At 29.5% G+C, this 18,475-nt stretch overlaps 2 protein-coding genes across 2 annotated transcripts; both read left to right on the top strand.

Moving 5' to 3' along the window:
• Window positions 1-1,885: 1,885 nt before the first annotated feature.
• LOC150025424 (uncharacterized) lies at window positions 1,886-4,605 on the top strand. Its single transcript, XM_090294306.1, has 3 exons — window positions 1,886-2,062; window positions 2,163-2,303; window positions 4,445-4,605. The coding sequence occupies exons 1-3, from the start codon at window positions 1,930-1,932 to the stop codon at window positions 4,519-4,521; spliced, it is 351 nt and encodes a 116-aa protein (XP_090150432.1). The 5' UTR covers window positions 1,886-1,929; the 3' UTR covers window positions 4,522-4,605.
• Window positions 4,606-6,523: 1,918 nt separating this feature from the next.
• On the top strand, window positions 6,524-9,231 carry LOC137827119 (cuscuta receptor 1). Its single transcript, XM_090294307.1, has 2 exons — window positions 6,524-6,841; window positions 6,984-9,231. The coding sequence occupies exons 1-2, from the start codon at window positions 6,667-6,669 to the stop codon at window positions 9,155-9,157; spliced, it is 2,349 nt and encodes a 782-aa protein (XP_090150433.1). The 5' UTR covers window positions 6,524-6,666; the 3' UTR covers window positions 9,158-9,231.
• The last annotated feature ends 9,244 nt before the right edge of the window (window positions 9,232-18,475 follow it).

The following is an 18,475-nucleotide window of genomic DNA, read 5'->3' on the forward strand; positions in this document are numbered from 1 at the left end:
AAGTAAAAATTATGTTAATAATTTTGAAGTTATGTTATCCATGGAGGAGGTGTAAGCAAAATGAGAAATAAAAAAATGGTAATTCCACAACCTATTATTTTAATATATAATAGATTTTAACATTAGTTACTGAGTTTTTTCTATGTCGTATTAAGTGGTGAATGATGTCTTCAGGTTCATGTCAAGTCTTTATTTTTATGTGGACTTTCATGTTCATGTCAAGTTTATCCATAATTTATATAAATATAATGAAACATTATAATAAATAAATATTTTAATATATAAATTATATTATAATTGAAATTATGATAAATAAATATTATTAAATATAAATTATATTTTACATTTAATAATTTATACTGATGTAAATTTACTTTTAATTATAACATAATTCTTAAAACATTACTAAAAATCATTAAAAAGAATTGTTTTTAGACAAAAATAATTAATTTTTATATTAATTAAATTATATATTATTTTAAAGACTGAAAATATTAATAAATAATTCTTAAATTAATAATTAATTATATATTTAGATTTTAATTACTAATTATTTAAATTTTAAAGTTGGTAACTAATTAAATATTAAATTTAAAAATTATTTATGAATAAAAAAATTAATTTAAACACTAATAATTATTTTAATATTAAAATAGTATTAATTTAGTTGATATAATAATTTTTTTTTTATTTTTAAAATTGATTTTTATTTAATTAATCTTAAATAAATTAACTTTTAATTATAACATAATTGTTGAAATATATCTATGGTTGTGGCTTTTAGACTAAGTATGTTTAATTATATCTCCCTTTTGTTTTATCCTTGTCCTTTTGTATGTTTAATTAATTATTAATATTTATTTTAAATAACTAAACTAGATAATCAATAAATATTTTTAACGTATTTTTTTTAATATATGATTATTTTTTATGAAAAATATAAATTTTTAAATATATGAATTAAATTTTATATTTATAGTTTATAATATTATGCAACTTTATTTTATTAATTATAACATAATTATTGCTGAATTATGTCTATTTTGGACCTATAAGTTGACGTCAAGTCATCATTTTTTATTTGCTTTTAGTTTTATAAATAATTTATATATGTAAATTTAATTTTAATTATAGCATAATTATTGAGGAATGTCAATTTTGGATTCTACTTGGTGGGTGTATCTCACTTAGTCTAGTCATCTTCTTTAAATATTACTTCTATTTTAGTATAAATATAACAATATTTATTTATATTATTAAAATTAAATAAGTATTTTTAATTTATAAATTATATTAAAAATTAAATTTTATAGTAATCAAAATATTTTTTTTAAAATTAGATAAAGTTATGGTAAATATTTATGTTGATGTAATTTTAAAAAATTATATGGAAATTTAATTTAAAAAAAAATTAAACAGAATAAATCGAAAATATAAAATTAAAAATTATTAAAATAAATCTGGTGGAATAAACACTTTTTAAAAAATTTAACGGTTATTTTGAAAATGAAAATAAATAAAAAAGTAAAGTATTTGTGAGTTTCAAATGTGTTTCAATACAAATTACATGATAACTTCGTTTTAATAACAAAAAATATACTTATTGAAGAAGAATGATTTAATTTAGAAATAAAAGAATAATAATAAATTGGATGGTTAATAAGTATGAAGCGTGTTGAAAGGGGGATTAAGCGCGTGAAGGAGTTAGCTAATAGTAAATGCATTGGAGGATAAAGTATGTAGAGTTGGTGGTTTCCTATTTAAAGGAGGGAAAGCAAATCGTTGATGAAATGAAGAGGAAGATGAAGAGTAGTGTCACACTATTTTTCCTCTTTTTCCTTTTATTCGAAACCCTTTCCTCTGAAGGATGTTTGAAGGAAGAGAGACAAGCACTTTTGGTCCTAAACTCCAGTCTCCAGAGGGAGGGTGATGCAACTTGAATTCAACATGTGGAATTCAATCCAACAACACTATATTAATTACTCCGATTTTTCTGTCTTCAAATATTTGAAGAAGCTCTTCTTGTTAGATGGTAATATAGTTGGTTGTGTGGGAGGTGAAGGTATGAATCACTAAAACTTCATTGCTCTTTACCAACTTAAAAGTACCAATCTGTGGTTATGTTGTACTGCATACTCACCACTATTTTACATACTTTTCAGGCTTGCCAAATCTGGAGCTCCTTTACATCATTGGTAACAATCTGAATAATGCTGCCAGCATTATATCTTGTTTGGATGGCCTTCCATCTCTTAAGTCTCTTTCTTTAGTTGGTAGCAGGTTCAATGCATCTTCAATCCCAGGTGAGACTACCTATTTCTCTTTCTTATTCTAATAAATCACAATAATCATATTTCTTATTTTTATCTTCTTTTTCTAATTTTTTAATAAATGTCTTTTCACATTTCGTTGGTTTCTTTAAAAAAAAATTATTATATTAAATACATGTATATATATATGTTTTCGAAATTCTATCGTTAAAGTTGTCTAATCTAGAGGTCCTTGAAGGTCCTTCACATAAATGGTAAGTATTCCAAACTCTTCCCTTAATTTACAATCAACTAATAGGAACGGTACATATGAGCGATAGTTTTTCTATGAAATAGGTTTAAAATATTAAAAAAAAAATATTTATAGATATTATATTCTAATATTTTTTAAATTGATATAATATTAAACAATTTGTTAGAATTAATAATTTAATCAGAAGTCTAAAAAACTATACAGTCAATTACAAATCATAATTAATTTAATATTAAGATAATTAATATTAAAAATGTCCACAAATTTATATTATAATATATTGTAAAAAAAACTATACTCGATGTATTACACTTATATTTTTTAACTGTCCTGTCATTGTTTCTTTTGCCAAGTAATTCTTAGAAAAATTGGAACTCTTTAGAGACTATGATTTCTTACTATCATTTTTAGTTTAATTTTTCTTAATAAGACAGACTATAAGAGTTCACTCTAATTTGTTACTTTCAAGTTATTTATAAATATTTAGATGTTTAAATCTAATCAGAAATTTCTTCCATAAAACTAAGTGGGATTCAGACCACTTATTCTATCTTTGAAAAAAAAACTTTTTTCAGACCAATATTTTGTTTATTTTATTCAAATTGATTTTACTATTACTAAAAAATAATCACGCTTTTAAAGTTTTAAAAACATAATAATAATTTCATTACTTTTTATCAATTAGAAATATAATTATTATCAATAAAATATTGAATTATTAATTTACGTATCCTATAATTTATAATTAACATATGGTGATAATTTTATTAAATTAATTAAGGACATCAATTTTTACAAACGAAAGGATCACGTTGCATTTTTAAAAAATTGAGTGACTTGATGAAATATTGTAAGAGTTATTGTTGCACGGATAAATTAAAGAACTTGATTACACTTTTTATAAACAGATAATTAAATCGAGTAAGTAAATAAATAAGTAAACAAACCTTTATATTTTACATTTGTGTCTTATAGATTTGTATGTTATCTTAGATAGTCAAAGTTCTGGATCTTTATGTTTTCATTATAAAGATTTTGAGGATTTTATTCTATTAATTTTATACTTTTAGAAAATGATATATAAAGTTAAGACAATAGTTTACAGAGTATTACAAATGACAAGAATAAAGTTTTTAGTAATAAAAATAAAGAGTGTAATTAACTAAAAAAATTTAAGAGACAGAATTTTCAAATAATTTAACTAAATAACCATGAGTTTAATTAAAACATATTTATATAAAATATAATTCTAAAATAAGATTTTAAACTATTTTTTAATTGATTCAAGATGTGAAATATGTTCCGTTAGATTAATTTCCATGAAAATATAGAAACCAATTTATATTAAGACAATGAATAGAATAGTGGTAATTATATAAAAATCACATATTTTTAGTGAGTTGATGAGTTAAGATGTTTTGTTTCTCAGAGAATGATGGGTTTAAATGGCCCACCAATTTACAAGACTTATTGTTAAGTCACAACAGTTTGAGTGACCAGTTTTTTTCATCTCTGAGTGGTCTTCCACGTCTCCAATACCTTCATTTAAGTAAAAATCAACTATAAGGAAAGCTAAATATAAGCGGTAACTATATTTATTGATTATTTAAGGATATTTATTTTCTCTTTCTTTTCACTGTATTATATTATCTTAGAATTAAGATTTAATTATTCACTTTACTTGCATAATTATTTTTTAAGTGTAGATAAACTTTGTTTAATTATAGGTCGAAAAGAATAATTTTACCTATAATTGATTTTATATAATTTATACAATCTAGGTTGCATTTGACACACCATTTAAAGTAATTTTTAACTTTTTTTTCACTAATTAAAAAAATGTATTCCTATGACTCCATTTCAACATGCATGCCCCTTAGTCTCAGTGAGTAAGTTGATGTTTTAAATTTTTTTCTATCAGGATTCAAGTGGCCAACCAATTTACAAGAGGCTGAATTCAAACAATCTGAGCAACATTATTCTTTCATATCTGAGTGATCTTCCACATCTCTAATCCCTTGATTTAAGTCACAATAAACTAGAAGGAGAAATAAATATAAGTGGTCAGTATTTTTATGTATTTTTTCCCGCTTTATTATAATATTTTTGAATTAAGATTCAATTATGCATTTAGTTTGAATACTTGTACAAATTTTATCTTATAGTTTATATTCCTAAAAAATACTCATTTACAAATACCACTTTAATAATTTTTAATCCCTATACATAAATTTAAATTCAATTTTAAAAATGTTTTTTTAAAAAAAAAAAACAACAACTATTTCTCTTAAAATAAATTTAATAAATAATTGGTTATTTATTCTCTTTTCATCTCATAATTAATAAATATATCTTAAATGTAACCTAAATTCTCTATATTTTTTTTAAAATAAAAGTTTTCATGTTAGACATCATTGTGCAACTTAATATCTTAGCTAGATTGACACCTCAAGTAACAACAATCATTTGTCATCACATGAAAAAAGTATTATTAAAAAAAATACAAAAATATGCACACAAAAAAAAAGTCCCTATAATTTTTAACTATACTAGTTTAAGAAATAAAACTGTATGCATAACTTCTATATACAAAACATATATCCATCACATTTATATATATATATATATATATATAAATAGAATAAACCATCTCTATCCGTAAAGTTTTTAGGTTTTGATCTTACAATAATAATCCAACTCAACATGAAATAAGTGAATTAATTAATTTTGTTTACCTCTACTTCAGCCTGAGGAAGATTTCACAACCAAACTAAATTAGAAAGTTCCTAATTTGTTCTAAAAAGAGAACTTTGATTCACAAACAAAATATATCATTATCAACCTAAACTTAAAAAAAATCACCTATTTGGCTTGGATCTCACATACAAGCTGATAAAAAAAATAAAAAATCTCACATGACTAAAATGTACCTAATGCAAACAACACTGAGAGAGAGAGAGATTTGAGATTTGGGATTTGACTGAAAAAAATCTCACTCTGAAATAAAATCTAATTGAATAAGATTATTGTAATCTCTATTATGTTCTATAAGGTGTGGCTTTTAATTAAAAAAAGTTGAATAATAGGGTTAGAAATTTAGAGGAAAGATAAAAAGAATTTGAGAAAAAATGTTCAAAGAGATGATGAAGTTGACAACTTCATATTTTTAACATAATTAGAATTTTAATCTTTATTTTTTTTAAACCATCTCTACTAAAAAAATCTTACAATCAATATATAAAATAATTACTCTTATTTATTAAGTTTAATACAATGCCAATTTAAGAAAATCTATTTAATCAATCAAGTAATAAAATATCATGGTTAATTTGAGTTTTAAGATAATTAATATTTCAAAAGTCCATAAATTACAACACAACCATTTGTAATATAAAACAAAGTATTGCACTCTTATATATACTATTAATTAATAGTATATGTTACAAAACATATTTATTGATGACAAAAATCATTAAAAATCCAAAAAAATATATGAGTAAATTCAAATTATGAATAACTTTGGGTTATTGGAAAGTAAACTAGTTTTCTAATGTTTCTACTTGTGAAAAAAACTAATGTTAATTGATTTTGATTAATTTTTAATTTTGTTCTTGTAGGATTATCAACTTTGTTCAATTTGACGAATCTTGATGTAAGCTATAATAAAATCCATTATTTTGTGGCCGATCAAGGTATTTAAGAAAATAAAAATTTAAAAAAGTTTAATTTGTTCTTTAGAAATGAAGAAAAGATATATTAGATAAATTTATGATACTAAAACGTTGTTGATTCTATTATTTCATAGAAGTTTCCATATTCACATTTTGCATAAAAATATATTTGTCTCCTTCTTAGAGACATATCTACTCTATCCCATTTAGCATAATTAAAGTTTATATACATTTTTTTAGTTAATTAAAGTTACATATCTTTCAGGCTCAAAAAGTCTAAGTAGATTGGATGTCCTTCATTTAAATGGAAATATGATAGATGGAAAAAAGCTAAGGGAGTCATTACGAGCTTTATCATCATCCATTAGGGAGCTTCATATGTCTTACAATAATTTTACAGAAACAATTTTAGCTGAAGGTATATACGATTTTCACAAGGTAAATTAATTATGTAGTTCTTACATTAAAATTCATGTCAATTTTGTTCTACTGTGCAGATTTTTATGACTTAAAAAATCTAGAAGATTTGAGATTGAATAAAAATAATAACATGGAGAATGAATTTTTGGAAAGAATTGGAAATTTGACGTCCTTAAAAGTTTTGTCTCTTACATACTGTGAGATCAATGACACCCTTCCTGTTGCTGGTAATTATATTATTATTGAATTAACGTTATTCATGAAATGTATGTTCTATATAATTTTTTTCTTAATTTTGTTGAAATCTTTATATCCTTCTTGTTATAACCTTGCAAGATGTTTTCTTTTTTCTTCAAAATTTTCATTCAGATTGGTCTAAGTTGAAGAAGTTGGAAGAGTTAAATCTAATACAAAATGGATTTGAAGGATTTCTTCCCAAATCTTTCATTAACATGACATCTCTTCGGGTGTTGAAACTTTCTGAAAATCACTTCGTGGGAAAGTTTGATTCCAACATTGCAACCCTTACATCACTGGAATATTTTAATTTTACAGAAAACCAATTTGAAATTCCTATTTCATTTACACCATTTGCCAATCATTCAAACCTTAAGGTCATTTATGGTAAAGGCAACAAAGTCATATTGGACTCACAACACAGCTCGCAAATTTGGATTCCAAAATTCCAGTTACAAAAGTTTAGCTTGTCTTCAACCATTGAGACTAGCTCTTTCCAGCTTCCCAAATTTCTTTCTTATCAAAAGGATTTAAGAAGTTTAGATTTCAGTAGTTTGAAGTTGGAAGGAGGATTTCCTCATTGGTTGTTAGAAAACAACACAAAATTGAATGGAGTTTTTTTTAGAAATTGTTCTTTGAATGGTACTATGCAACTACCATTGCATCCCCTTCGTGAGCTATGGAGTATCGATGTGTCTGCTAATACCATAATTGGTGAAATTCTAAGCAAGAATATCAGTTTTATTTATCCAAATTTGAGACATTTAAACATGTCTAGAAACCACATCCAAGGTTCAATTCCTCGTGAGTTATGTCAAATGGAGTTATTGTATGAGTTGGATCTTTCAAGCAACCAACTATCTGGAGAAATATCTGAGGACACATTCGAAGTTGGACAAACAATTAAGTTCTTGAAACTTTCAAATAATAAGCTGGAGGGACCCATTTTTACAATACCCACTAATTTGAAGTCTTTATCATTGAATGATAATAACTTCAGTGGTAAACTTTCTAGCAACATTTTTAACACATCCATCGTCTCATTGGATGTAAGCAATAATCATTTGGTCGGAAAGATTCCAAGCCTTCTGAAAAAATTGTCAAGATTATCGGAACTTCGTATGTCCAATAACCACTTTGAAGGATTCATTCCATTAGAATTAACACAACTTGAAGATCTACAATATTTAGATCTCTCCCAAAATAATTTGTCTGGTCTTGTACCATCATTTCTAAATTCTTTTTTGAAATTTATCCATTTGAGAAATAATCATTTAACAGGATTGTCCAAAAAAATGTTCTTTGGAAACTCTCCTTTAGTGATGCTAGACCTTAGCTACAATGAAATATCTGGTGGCATTCAGGATATGATTGAAGACCTAGGTTATTCAAAGTTGATTTTTCTCCTTTTAAAAGGTAATCACATTACTGGGGATATACCTAAACAGTTATGCCAGTTGACAAATTTAACCATGCTAGATCTTTCAGATAATAAATTTTCTGGAGAAATTCCTCATTGCTTGGGTACAATGCCTTTTGATTATAAGAACCTTGATCCATTATTGAAAGAGATCCAAGGAATCTCCTTTGGTAAGAAGATGTCTTTATACCGTAGAACTTCACTATCACAATCAGAGCTTAAGAAAGAGAAAGCAAGTTTCATTTCGAAGAAAAGAATTGATACTTACACGGGAAGCATCCTTGCTTATATGTCTGGAATTGACTTATCCAATAATAAATTGAAGGGGAATATCCCACACGAGCTTGGAAACTTGAAAAGAATCCACACATTGAATTTGTCTCATAACGATTTGATTGGACAAATTCCAGATTCATTCTCGAAGTTGATGCAAACAGAGAGTTTAGATCTTTCTTTTAATAAGTTGAGTGGTGAAATTCCTTCTAAGCTCAATATTCTAACCTCACTTGAAGTATTTAGTGTGGCACACAACAACTTATCAGGCCCAATACCAGAATCGACAAATCAATTTGCCACATTTGATGAGAGTAGCTACGAGGGTAATCCATTTCTTTGTGGAACTCCATTACCAAAGAGTTGTCATCGAACTCCTACAATTATTCCAAATGACTTGGATTTTGACAAAGACAATGATAGGTTGGTGGACATGTATGTCTTTAATGTGAGCTTTGTTGTGTCATACACATTAGCATTGTTAACAACTGCAATAGCTCTATACATCAATCCTTTTTGGAGGCAAGCATGGTTTTACTACATGGAATTTGTCACTTGTTACTATTTTATTGTGGACAATTTTTATAGGTTTTGTAATTCTAAAAATATGTAACATGTATGTTGTATCCTTAGGATATTTATTTCGTTGTTTTCTTTTGAAAGTGATTTAATAAATAAAAGTCATGCATGTGTGGTTTAATATAATAATATGAAATCTAAATTTGTATTAAGTAGATTGTTGTTAAGATTTTTTTTATTCTTTTTAAGTTCTTCATTATACTGTCATGAGAGAATCTAGATAGGATTTTTTTTTATATCACATCAATTAATATTAAGGCTTAATATGTTTTTAAGTACTTATAAAACAGGTTAACTTAGTTGAGGTAAAAAAAATTGTGAGCAAATTTGCAGTCTATATAAAATCATGATATTTCATTTTAGTCTTTAAAATCTTGTTTTTAGTATCTATGTCTTAGAATCTGAACGACAAAGTTCTGATTTAATAAGAATTAAAAAATTAAAAGTGATTCCAATTCTTATTTTATAGTAAGAACTCTTACTAACAGAAAATTATGAAAACTAAAAGTTTTAGTAAAACGTAGTAGAAATTGAAACAATTACTCTATTTAAAAGAACACTTGAATCCCTTAATAATAATAATTTAAAATCATTTTATGATTCAGTTAAAATTTTATATTATTTTATTTTTCACACGAATAAGTTTTTACCCAACACCATTTATATGTTGTATCTATGTGTTAAAAAAAAACACATTAGTAATGTTACACTAAAAACAATACAACAAAAACATTCAATAGAAACTAATTTTAAAAAAAAAAGTCAAAAAAAATAATTAATTTTTATAGTGACTAAATTATAGATATTTTAGTTACATACTAAAATATTATTAATATCTAAATTAATTTCTATTACTGATATTAGCTATCAAAGTTTTAACTACAAACTCTAAAATTAGATATAAATTTAAAATTATTTATAAATAATATAAATTAATTTAAATATTAATATTTGTTTAATCTCAACAATATATATTATCTAATTTAATTAATATAATAATAATTATTTTTTTCTAAACCTAGTTTGTATTTAATGATTAGTGTTACTTTATGATTTAATAGAACTATATTACTACTCTATGAACATATAGATCGTTTTATAATTGTTCTTAATGATCATTTTATTTCCGATAAATATTGAATATGTTTATAAGAAATTAAATCCATTTTGTTATTTTCCAATGCGTTGTACAATATATAAAAATTAATATAATTTGTAAACTAAGAAATAATCATTTATATATAATTTTTAAGAAAAAACATAATGTGAAAACATAAGTTAAGCTTAAATTTATTTATCATTTTGGTTTCTAAATTTTCTTTTTTATTTTAGACTTTGTAAAATAAAATTTACTGTTTTAATTTGCTCTCTATGGTTAGAGTATCAACATAAGAGACATAATACTAACTCATTAAAAACACATGACATCATAATTATATTATGGTAACTTAATATTTGATATGAAACCTAAAATTATAACAAGGATTTTGACTGTAAAATTGGTAGCAAATGTGTCTCATCAAGTTAAGTGCTTTGATTTTCTCTTTTTTTAATATATATTAAAAAAGTTGTTAAAATATATTAAAGTTGATTCTCCGAATTTTTTTTAAACCTTATGGATTTAAAAACCTCCGTAAAATACCATGAGTTTTAAAACCTCTGTAAAATATCATGGGTTTAAGAATCATCTATAACGATCTTCCTGACTTCTCTCTTCCATCGTAGACACACTACTCTCCGGCATAGGCTCAAGGACCATCGACGACAGTCCTCACAAGGAATCACAATTCAGTCACACTAATGTCTATTATATCTAAGGAGAATAAATACTAATTAAATAAGGCATTATCTTCTTCTTACTCCAATATTATTTCTTTCATCACCTCAGTGTCCCAACTTTGGTCACAAGTCATTGTTATCTAGCTCGGCAACAACTAATTTTTATCACTGCTTTATATATCCTAAATAATTGCATTAACAATCAGATGTGGGCTTCAAAACCATGTTTGTTGTTGGGTAAAGATTGTGTACTGTCCCGAATCGGGTAGGTATTTGGCCGAGCTCACTAAGGGCCCATCTGGGGAAGGTGACAGCGTGAGAGCTTAGCATGGACCGCAAACGGATCTAACAGGCCCAACAACATGACCTGTTTTGGCCTGGGCCCAGTATCGCGCAACGCCAACAAGGGACAAATTCCACTAAAGGAAAGTATAACGTTTTTCCTACACACATATTCCCAATAGCATAATAAATATAAATACCATATTCCCGATAGTGTAATGAATATAAATGGCATATCCCCGATAACATAATAAATATTATCCCCAGTATCCCTTATTACGTTGTTTAACTATTCCGACTTATATACTTTATATCCAGATTTTATAGAAAGTTATTGTGAAATGACACATTAATGCCTGGAAAGACCAATGTCAGAAATCCAACCCCGTGGCCGCTTATAAATAGACAGCCACCATAGGGAGTATCTCAACTTGCATCTTTGCAGTATATTTTACTATACAAATTATATTTTGTGCTCTCATTAACTTAGGCGTCAGAGTGTAATCGTAGGTGGAGCCCCCCTCATCCCCAGAAGATCGGTTTGCTGAAACCTGGAGGCCATTCCTAAGCACCTCATCCACTAGCCGACCGACCAACAGAAGGGAAACCGATGAGAGCTCATCCTTACTCCGACCGACATCGAGCCAACGAGAATAGATCGCAACAACATATTGCAAGGAGAAATTAACTTCATCGCTTTTCACTTTCATACTGAATTAATTATTAGATGCATTTTAAAATAAATGATAAAAAACAACTATGAATTATATAAACCAACTACCATAAATGATAAAAAATACGCAAAAAAAATTCTTTTTTCTTCAAATTTTCATTCAGATGGTTTAAGCTGAAGAAGTTGGAAGAGTTAAATCTAATACAAAATGGATTTGAAGGATTTCTTTCCAAACCTTTCATTAACATGACATCTATTTGAAAGTTGAAACTTTCTCAAAATCAGTTAAGGGGAAAGTTTGATTCTAACATTGTAACCCTTACATCACTCGAATATTTTGATTTTACAGAAAATCAATTTGTGTTAGAATGTATGGCTTTAAACTAGAGGGGGTGAATGGTTTAAAGAGGGTTTTCACAAACTTTTAAGTCTAAAATGAAATCACTTCGAGAAATACTTGAATCAGAATTCAGTTTGCCAAAACACAAAGCAAATAAGCACAGCACCAGAAAAACAATCGGTTATTTCGCAGAAACAATCGGTTGTTTATACCAGTTCACAAATATAAAACTGAAATTAAAGAGTTTAAGGATAAAGAGAATGCACACAAACGTTTATACTGGTTCACTCTTAACCAAGAGCTACATCCAGTCTTCCCATAAACCACTGGGGAATCCACTAAGCAATCAACCCTAGATTACTTACAACACCACCAAAGAAGTGACCTTGATCCCCTCAAGACACACACTTCCTTTGGCTTCAGCACAACACCACTAAGAATGTTGATCTTGAAAACCTCAAGAACACACAACACTTCTCAGCTATACACACAAAGTTTCTTTCAAAGTACAAAGGATTACACTTGTTACAAAAAAGATCTGAAATCAATACAAGATGAAAATCCTATCTCACACTCTCTTTGATCAATTCAATCTCTAAGCAATTCTCAACTTTTCAAAAGCATATTCAGTGAAAAACTCAAATATGTTTTTCTATCATTAAAGAAAAGTTGTTTGTTACCAAATCTTAACAAACCATTTATTGCAATTAAAGATTGGTCAAAGCATTTGAAACTGGAGTGTAATCAGTTATAAAATCATTTAATGCTCAGTCAAAGCACAAAACAGTTTTCTGTTATGGTCCCAAAACAAACAATCATTTGTTTCCACGAATCAATCGGTTGTTTTGGTTTGACAGCAAGTCAACCATCAAAAATAGTTTTCAACCTTTCTAAAAACACCTAAGTATAAAACAATCGGTTGTTTAGACAAGATAACAGGTTTTTTTCACTTAGTTTGAAAACACTTTTCAATTAAAAGGTTTGAGAATGCTTATGCTTTGGATTCAATCAAGAGTGGATTTACATATAAATTCTACCCCAGATCCTATCTAAAGACAGCTCAACAACAACAAGCACATCCTGCCTTTCATCAGCCTTCAAAGGGTTTGGATTCTTCAAAGCTTGAACACACTTGATTCAACAATCTCCCCCTATTTGATGAAGACAAATCCCTGGTTGCTTGTGTTGGATCTGATTGAATCTGAATCAATTCCTGCAAAAACAACATATATGCAATCCAATGCTTCTTACAGCAGCAAGTTAGATTTTCACACTTTGAAAGCAGATTTCCATACAAACAATCGGTTGTTTACTCGAAATAATCGGTTGTTTCTATCAGCAGAAGCAGAAACAGGTTTGATATCAGAGATTTCAGCAGATTTAAACAGTTTCAGAGAAAGATGCACAAGAACCAATCAATTCTCCCCCTATTTGTCTTCACAAATAGACTCTAACAGGTATTAAACCAGATTTAGGACAAATTATGAAGGTCAAGGATACCTAACTCATTTCTTAGAAAGAAGAACCTCTCTTTTGGTAATGGCTTTGTGAAGATATCAGCTAAATGCAGTTTAGTTTCAACAAACTTCACTTCACAGTCCCCATTGCTTACATGATCCCTGATGAAATGGTGACGTATCTCAATATGCTTAGTCCTTGAGTGCTGAATCTGATTTTTAGTAAGATTGATAGCACTTGTGTTGTCACACATCAAATGGACCTTGCTGATTTGCAATCCAAAGTCTGCAAGTTGTTGTTTGAGCCATAGAATCTATGCACAACAGCTTCCAGCAGCTATGTACTCAGCCTCAGCAGTAGAGAGAGCTACACTTGCTATGCCATGAGATAAGACTTGAACCAAGAAGGTGGCAAGTGCCACTTGTGCTCTTCCTATCTAGCCTGCATCCTGCAAAATCAGAATTTGAATAGCCAATTAAATGAATGGGAGAGTGAGAAGGATACAATAACCCAACAGTTGATGTTCCTTTGAGATATTTCATAATTCTCTTTACAGCTTTGAAGTGTGACTCCTTAGGATTTGCTTGATATCTTGCACAAAGACACACCGCAAACATAATGTTCGGTCTGCTTGTTGTTAGATATAGCAAAGAGCCAATCAAGCCTCTGTATTTGGTTTGATCTACCCCTTTTCCAACAACATTTGCATCCATGTAGAATCTATTTACAATACTTTGATTTGCATAGAAAGATTCCATCCTTTGTTTACTTAACCAGCAATCCAAGAAAGAAAGACAATTCTCCCATCATAGACATTTCAAACTCACCTTTCATAGCAGCCACAAATTCTTCACACAAACTATCTTGTGTAGCACCAAAGATGATGTCATCTACATAGATTTGCACAAGGATAATTTCAAAATTTGACTTTTTGATGAAGAGAGTCTTGTCTATCATTCCCCTTATATAGCCATGAGACAACAGGAAGTTGCTAAGCCTTTCATACCACTGCTTTGGTGCTTGCTTCAGCCCATACAATGCCTTTTTCAACTTGAAGACATGATTGGGATGTTGATGATCTTCAAAGCCCGGTGGTTGATCCACATACACTTCTTCATTGATGTAGCCATTCAAAAAAGCACTCTTGACATCCATTTGGAAGAGTGTGAAACCACTCATACAGGCAAAAGCCAACAGTAACCTCACAGCCTCCAATCTTGCAACAGGAGCAAAGGTTTCACCATAATCCATGCCCTCCTCTTGATTGTAGCCTTTGGCAACTAGCCTTGCTTTGTTCCTTGTGATCACACTATCTTCATCCATTTTGTTTCTGAACACCCACTTCGAACCTATTATGTTCATTTCAGCTGTTTTAGGAACAAGAAACCATACCTCATTCCTTGCAAACTGATTCAGCTCTTCATGCATAGCTTCAACCCATTTTTCATCCTTGAGAGCTTCATCAATTGACTTTGGTTCAATTTGAGAGACAAAAGCAGTGTGCCTGCAGAAGTTTGAGATGGAGCTACGTGTAGAGACACCTTCCTTTATCTGCCCTATGATGTTTTCCACTGACAGATCTCTAGGAATCCTCCATTCTTTAGGCAACTCACTCTGTTGCAGAATTTCAATCGGTTGTTTCTACGAATCAACCAGTTGTTTTTCTGCACTGATGACTAGCTTCTCCAAACTAATGTTATGCTCATCCTCCTCAGCACTGGTCTTCGGGATTTGAATGCTTTTGTGATCCACCTTATCAAAGACAACATGAACAGACTCTTCTACAATCATTAGCCTCTTGTTGTAGATTCGGTATGCATGACTTGTTAAAGAATAGCCTATGAAGATACCAAGATCAGCTTTTTCATCAAACTTCCCTAGGTTTTCCTTTCCATTGTTGAGAAAAAAACAGCTGCAACCGAAAACTCTGAGATGATTGATGTTTGGCTTCCTTCCATTGAAGAGTTCATAAGGAGTCTTCTTCAGAATTGGCCTAATTAGCACTCTATTCATTACATAGCAAAAGGTGCTAACTGCATCAGCCCAAAAATACTTAGGAAGAGAAGATTCACTAAGCATTGTTCTAGCTAGCTCTTCAAGGGACCTATTCTTCCTCTCAACCACACCATTCTGTTGTGGGGTTCTTGGAGCAGAGAAATTATGCATAATCCCCATCTTTTCACAAAACTTGCTGAACTTTTCATTTTGGAATTCACCTCCATGATCACTTCTTATTGAGCCTATGTTGTTGTTCTTTGTGTTTTGCAATCTTCTTGAATGCAGAAATGGCATCACTCTTTGATTCCAAGAAGAGAGTCCAAGTGAACCTAGAAAAATCATCCACAATAACAAGAGCATAGTAATTTCCACCAAGGCTCATGGTTCTTGAAGGTCCAAAAAGATCCATGTGAAGTAGCTCAAGAAGTTTTAAAGAAGAAACAACATATTTTTATTTTAAAAGAGCTTTTCACTTGTTTCCCTTTTTGGCACAAACGTTTGGGACATATTTCCAAAGAAAGGATGGAGAGATTGGTAAAGAATGAAATGCTTCCAAGTTTGGATTTTACTGATCTGAATGTATGTGTGGATTGTATTAAAGGCAAACAAACAAAACACACACAAAAAGGAGCCACAAGAAGTACACAGCTTCTTGAAATTATACACACTGATATATGTGGACCTTTTGATGCAAGTTTTTTCAATAAAGAAAGGTATTTTATCACCTTTATTGATGATTTTTCACGTTATGGTTATGTCTATTTACTGCATGAAAAATCGCAAGCGGTGAATGCCTTGGAAGTTATATAAATGAAGTGGAAAGGCAATTAGACAGAAAGGTGAAAATTGTCAGGTCAGATAGAGGTAGTGAATATTATGGAAAGTATGATGAAAGTGGACAACACCCTGGTCCGTTTGCTAAGTTCCTTGAGAGACGTGGTATTTGTGCTCAATACACAATGCTAGGTACACCACAACAAAATGGTGTTTCAGAAAGGCGTAATTGAACCTTAATGGATATGGTTAGGAGCATGTTAAGTAAGTCAACTGTACCTGTTTCATTGTGGATGTATGCTTTAAAAACTGTCATGTATCTGTTGAACAGGGTTCCTAGTAAGGCAGTTCAAAAGACACCTTTTGAATTGTGGACAGGAAGGCAACCCAGTTTGAGACACCTGCATGTTTGGGGATGTCAGGCAGAAGTTAGAATATACAATCCGCAAGAGAAGAAATTGGATGCAAGAACAATCAGTGGATATTTCATTGGTTATCCAGCAAAGTCAAAAGGGTATATGTTTTACTGTCCTAACCATAGCACAAGAATTGTTGAATCTGGAAATGCACGGTTCATTGAAAATGGTGAAACCAGTGGGAGTGATATTTCACAAAATGTGGAGATTAAGGAAGTTAGAGTACAAGTTCCTTTAACTAGTACCTTTACTTCAGGTATTGTTGTTCCTAATGTAGTTGAGTCACTCAACGATGAAGAAGAACAACAAATTAATGATCATGAAGTTAACAATGAACCTGTAGTAGAACAACCACAAGAAATAGTATTAAGAAGATCTCAAAGAGAAAGAAAGTATGCTATTTCGAATGATTTTGTGGTTTATCTACAAGAGTCAGAAAATGACTTAGGTATTGATAATGATCCAGTTTCATTTTCAGACGCCATCAATGAAGATAATTCTGATAAGTGGTTAGATGCCATGAAAGATGAGCTTAAATCAATGGCACAGAATGATGTATGGGACCTTATAGAATTGCTAGAAGGATGCAAGAGAGTCGGGTGTAAATGGGTCTTTAAGACTAAACGTGACTCTCATGGCAATATTGAACATTACAAGGCCCGACTTGTTACCAAAGGTTTTACTCAAAAGGATGGCATTGATTATAAGGAAACATTTTCACCTGTTTCTAAGAAAGATTCCTTTAGAATTATCATGGCATTAGTAGCTCATTATGATCTTGAATTGCATCAGATGGATGTCAAAACTGCCTTTCTGAATGGGGATTTAGAAGAGGATGTTTATATGGACCAACCAGTGGGGTTCATTGAAGAAGGAAAGGAACACATGGTGTGTAAACTTAAGAAATCAATATACGGGCTTAAACAGGCTTCTAGGAAATGGTATCTTAAGTTCAATGATACTATTGTGTCCTTTGGGTTTATGAAAAATATCGTTGATCGGTGTATATACCTGAAGGTCAGTGGGAGCAAGTTTATATTCCTGATTCTGTATGTTGATGATATCTTGCTTGCAACTAATGATCTTGGTCTATTAAGTGAGACTAAGAAGTTTCTCTCTAATAACTTTGAGATGAAAGATATGGGTGAGGCATACTATGTGATAGGAATTGAAATATTCTGTGACAGATCACAAGGATTGTTAGGTTTTTCTCAGAAAGCATATATTAATAAAGTTTTAGAGAGATTCAGAATGGATAAATGTTCAACATCTCCTGTTCCAATACAGAAAGGAGACAAATTTAGTCTCATGCAATGTCCAAAGAATGATTTGGAACGGAAACAGATGGAGAATATACCTTATGCATCTATTGTTGGGAGTTTAATGTATGCTCAAACTTGTACACGACCAGATATTAGTTTTGCAGTTGGTATGCTTGGAAGATACCAGAGTAATCCAGGATTGGATCATTGGAAAGCTGCAAAGAAAGTTTTAAGATACTTGCAAGAAACAAATTGTTAAGAATTTATTGTGATAACTCTGCAACTGTCTTCTTTTCTAAAAATGACAAGTATTCCAAAGGTGCTAAACATATGGAATTGAAATACTTTGTCGTTAAAGAAGAAGTTCAGA

This window comes from Phaseolus vulgaris, chromosome 8 (genome assembly GCF_051622355.1).
Source record: "Phaseolus vulgaris cultivar YP4 chromosome 8, ASM5162235v1, whole genome shotgun sequence".
Taxonomy (NCBI): domain Eukaryota; kingdom Viridiplantae; phylum Streptophyta; class Magnoliopsida; order Fabales; family Fabaceae; genus Phaseolus; species Phaseolus vulgaris.